At 38.2% G+C, this 4,003-nt stretch overlaps 1 protein-coding gene across 2 annotated transcripts in view; it reads left to right on the top strand.

The window, feature by feature from the left end:
• LOC107678532 (calcium-activated potassium channel subunit alpha-1-like) overlaps positions 1 to 4,003 on the top strand; it is a 196,880-nt gene that overhangs the window by 103,497 nt on the left and 89,380 nt on the right. The window contains exon 8 of one of the 2 annotated variants that reach the window (XM_016473814.1): positions 1,584 to 1,675. In XM_016473814.1, the coding sequence (XP_016329300.1) occupies positions 1,584 to 1,675 (92 nt within the window). Of the gene's footprint in view, positions 1 to 1,491; positions 1,676 to 4,003 lie in introns of those variants that run through there. The other variant, XM_016473815.1, reaches the window with a different exon arrangement.

The raw sequence follows: 4,003 nt of genomic DNA, 5'->3' as shown, positions 1-4,003 counted from the left end.
CAGTCTTCCCCATGATTGTGTAGCCTAGTGAACCAAACTGAGAGACCATTTTGAAGGCTCAGGAAACCTTTGCAGGTGTTTTGAGTTGATTAGCTGTTTGGCATGTCACCATATTCTAATTTGTTGAGATAGTGAATTGGTGGGTTTTTGTTAAATGTGAGCCAAAATCATCACAATTAAAAGAACCAAAGACTTAAACTACTTCAGTCTGTGTGCACTGAATTTATTTAATACACAAGTTTCACAATTTGAGTTGAATTACTGAAATAAATGAACTTTTCCACGACATTCTAATTTATTGAGATGCACCTGTATATACACAACACAGATCATCACCTCCACTAATACACCACACAATATATCCGTGATTAAAACAAAGATTATCTAGGATCTTATATTTATACATACTTGTATAGTAAAGAAGTAAAATACCAAAATTGAACCTAAATAAATTTGGTTACACTGTTGCAAGTAATGGTTTAGATCAGGTAGAAATCGCTCCTTAAGGTAACTCGTATAAACATTTTACAGTGAATAATTTTTGAATAATTATGTCATTTTGAAACACTTTCATAGAAACGTTTAAAAGGAAATGACTCAAAAAAATATTCAGATTCAAGAATCAATATATATTGCCCAAGGTCTTGATCATCCACAGGCATGCAGAAGGTCTAATGTGAAGCTTATATCGACATAATGCAGGACAGATGCGCTTCAGTTCTTGCACTGGACACGAAGTTCCAGCTGTCCAGAAGTTTCCATAGCAGTCTGCTATTTCTTTTTGTTTTTGAGAAGGGCTGAAAATAATCACTGCTCTGCTTTATATCAGGTGTTCAATTAATGACTTCAGTATGGAAATGTTGTAAACCGTCAGATCTGATCAGGCAGATGTCATAATTCATCAGGGCCCTAGAGAGAGGTGAAGAACCTCTCACAACTCTCTTCGGGAGGTCAGGCTGACAACTCAGGGATTAAGATCCATAGTAACACACAGCATGGAGATAAAACAGAACTTTGTCAAGGCTGCAATCTTGCAAAGTGCATCCAGCTCATTTAAAGCACACTAATGAGTCTTAATGTTCTTTGCAGCTGTGGGCGATCAGACTGGACTATTCAAATCCACTTGCCACTTGCATTAGTGTTTGTTGGACAAAACATGGCATGTAGGTCTTTTTTTCTTTTTTCTCTTCCTTCTCTGAAGACAGTTTTTTGTGCTGTCAGAGAAAATAAAGATTGACAGCACGACAAACTTTTTTTTAGGTGTCTCCAAACCAATGGAGTGTCTCCAAAGTTGGCCTTTTGTCCATTATTCCATTTTCCCCTCAATTTGAATTTTTTTTCTTTCAGATCTTTTTAGAAGCACAATGGACATTTATACATTTTTTAAAGTATTTTTTGCTTATTATTTAAATTAGAAAACAAACAAACAAAAAATTGACATTTTACCAAGCTACATCATTTTGTTTTTGGACCAAACACGTCAATTTCTGCACCTCAGAGGTTGGGGGAAAAATGTCCAGACTCGGACGGGTCTCTCCGCTGTCTTTTTTAGCCTCTGCTTCTGTCTCCTATCTTCTCCTTAGGCCATGTTTGCCAGCTACGTCCCTGAAATCATAGAGTTAATAGGAAACCGCAAGAAATATGGTGGTTCCTATAGTGCGGTAAATGGCAGAAAGTAAGTATTCCAGGTGCCTCTGTGGCTTTGGTCACAGCAGAACCCCTCTTTGCATGCACTTTTCTTTTTCTGTTCCATGCATGTAGGCCATGTTTGCTCGCTACGTGCCAGAAATTGCTGCTCTCATCCTTAATCGGAAGAAATACGGAGGGAGTTATAACTCGACACGAGGCAGAAAGTAAGTCAAAATCCAGAACCAGGTGTGGTTGTGTGACTCACATGCCCCCGTCTCTGATAGAGAGGGGGTTAGTGCAGACAAAAAAATTATAGGACGAATGAATGTCACACTGTGACTGGAGACCTTGGCCATCGAAGCCACATGTCAATGTCCTTTGCTCTGTGTCCGTGGCTTCTTTTCCGTAACACATCTGCTGCATTTTAATTTCATTACAGTGACTTGTTGCTTTTCCATCCGTTATGTGCTGCTGTAGAATCAGTGTTTGTTTTGCATTTGAAATAGAAAAGAGCAAAATGAATGATAGAAGATCACTAGCTTATACTGTATGTAACGATCAGTATGTAAACACTGTTCACTTAGTGTCATCATTGTCTTGTGTTTATTTCAGTTTTCTGTTCTTTGAGTTCTGCTCATCATGCTTGACCCATTTCTCGCATGCTCTCTATGAATGATGACTTTTTTTGCATGCTGCAGTGAGAAAAGCCTCTCTCATTTCTCATCTCTGTGTGACATGACTCTGGCCCTGATCTTCAGTCAGTGCACACCCTGAATGCCTGGATGCCTCAGCTATCGCACTGGAGCTGCTCCATTGCAATTGGCTTGCTTTTTTGCCCCGCTTGGTACTTTTACCATGTCCCGTTTTTTCTTTTCCTTTTCAAAGATGACCCCTGAATGTGAATGTGGATATTTTGAACCCGCCCCCCCAACTCGTTTCTGGCTCAAACACGGCCCTGTCATCAGCACAGCGATTCTCCCGAACACTCGCGTTTAAGTTCCAGAGCCCCCTCTCTCACTCTCTCTCGTGCGCGTTCTTTCCCAACCCATTTCACAACGTGAAACAGGCCCACGGTCACGTCCGGCTTTCATCTTCTGAATTTGAGGGCAAATACTAAGCCGGGAGAAAGCCATTAAGAGCCCCTTTGTTTGATGCCGTTTCGCTGTCAGTGAAACAAGATTGATGAAATGTTATGTTTGGCCTCAGCCCCACGTTTGGATTTGCAGTCTGGTGTTGAGAGAAGGCTTGTCAAAAGCCTCTCTCTTTCTCTCACTTTCTTTCTCTCTGGCTATGCATGCATCTGGTTGCGATTACAGTAGGCTCCAGCTCTCTGGCCGAGCAGAAAGACAGGCACCAGGCTTTGCCTTATTGTTTAAATATGCATGGGACTGTGTGCTCATGAACGGACACATCACGACACCTCGAAATAAATGTGTCGGGATATTTATTTCCACTGTCAGCACATTTCCGACAAGCTCAGGCTGGTGCAAAATACATACATTTAGAGTGTAATTCTGCACAAACTCACAAAAGTCCAAGAGCCAAGGTTTTTTTTAATAACGAAGTCCATGAGTAGGTGTTTATGAATAAACATTGGAGGCTGCATAAATGTCATCGAAACGCATAAATGTCATCGAAACGCATAAATGTCATCGAAAATGAACCAAGAATTTTAATGAAGTGTGTAAATGAGTAAAGACTAGATGACATGTCTTTTTTCAAACAGTTAGAGAATTAGAGAAAGAAACTGTTATGTTTAGGATCAACATGGTTTGTGATGGACAAATGCCATCAGGATCACTAGAGTGACAGCATAAAATTATATATACTGTACAGTTCAAAAGTTTGGGGTCAGTAAGATTTTTTTTTTTTTTAATTTTTAAGAAATAAATACTTTTATTCAGAAAGAGTGACAGTACAGACATTTAATATATATTGTTAACAAACATTTCTACATAATCAAATAAATGCTGTTCTTTTGAACTTTCTATTCATCAAAGAATCCTGAAAAAAGCACTACAGTTTCCACAAAAATATTAAGCAGCACAACTATTTTCAACATTTATAATAAGAAATGTTTCTTGAGCAGCAAAACAGCATATTAAAATGATTTCTGAAGAATTATGTGACTCTGAAGACTGGAGTGATGATGCTGAAAATTCAGATTTGCATCACAGAAATAAATTTTATTTTTTTTTAAATGTATTAAAATGTATTAAAATATAAAAGGTATTAAAATTTAAAAGGGTTATTTTAAGTTATTTGGTTAAGTTAAGAAGTTAACTTTACCCACAAACCTTTGACTAGTAGTATGTAACTTTAATTGTAGTCATAGTCTACAAGTTACAAAGGGTACCCTTAACACCTTTAACTC

This window comes from Sinocyclocheilus anshuiensis, unplaced genomic scaffold (assembly GCF_001515605.1).
Source record: "Sinocyclocheilus anshuiensis isolate Anshui unplaced genomic scaffold, SAMN03320099.WGS_v1.1 scaffold536, whole genome shotgun sequence".
NCBI classification, from domain to species: domain Eukaryota; kingdom Metazoa; phylum Chordata; class Actinopteri; order Cypriniformes; family Cyprinidae; genus Sinocyclocheilus; species Sinocyclocheilus anshuiensis.
The sequence above is the reverse complement of the archived record's forward strand: the minus strand, read 5'-3'. Positions and strand labels throughout refer to the sequence as shown.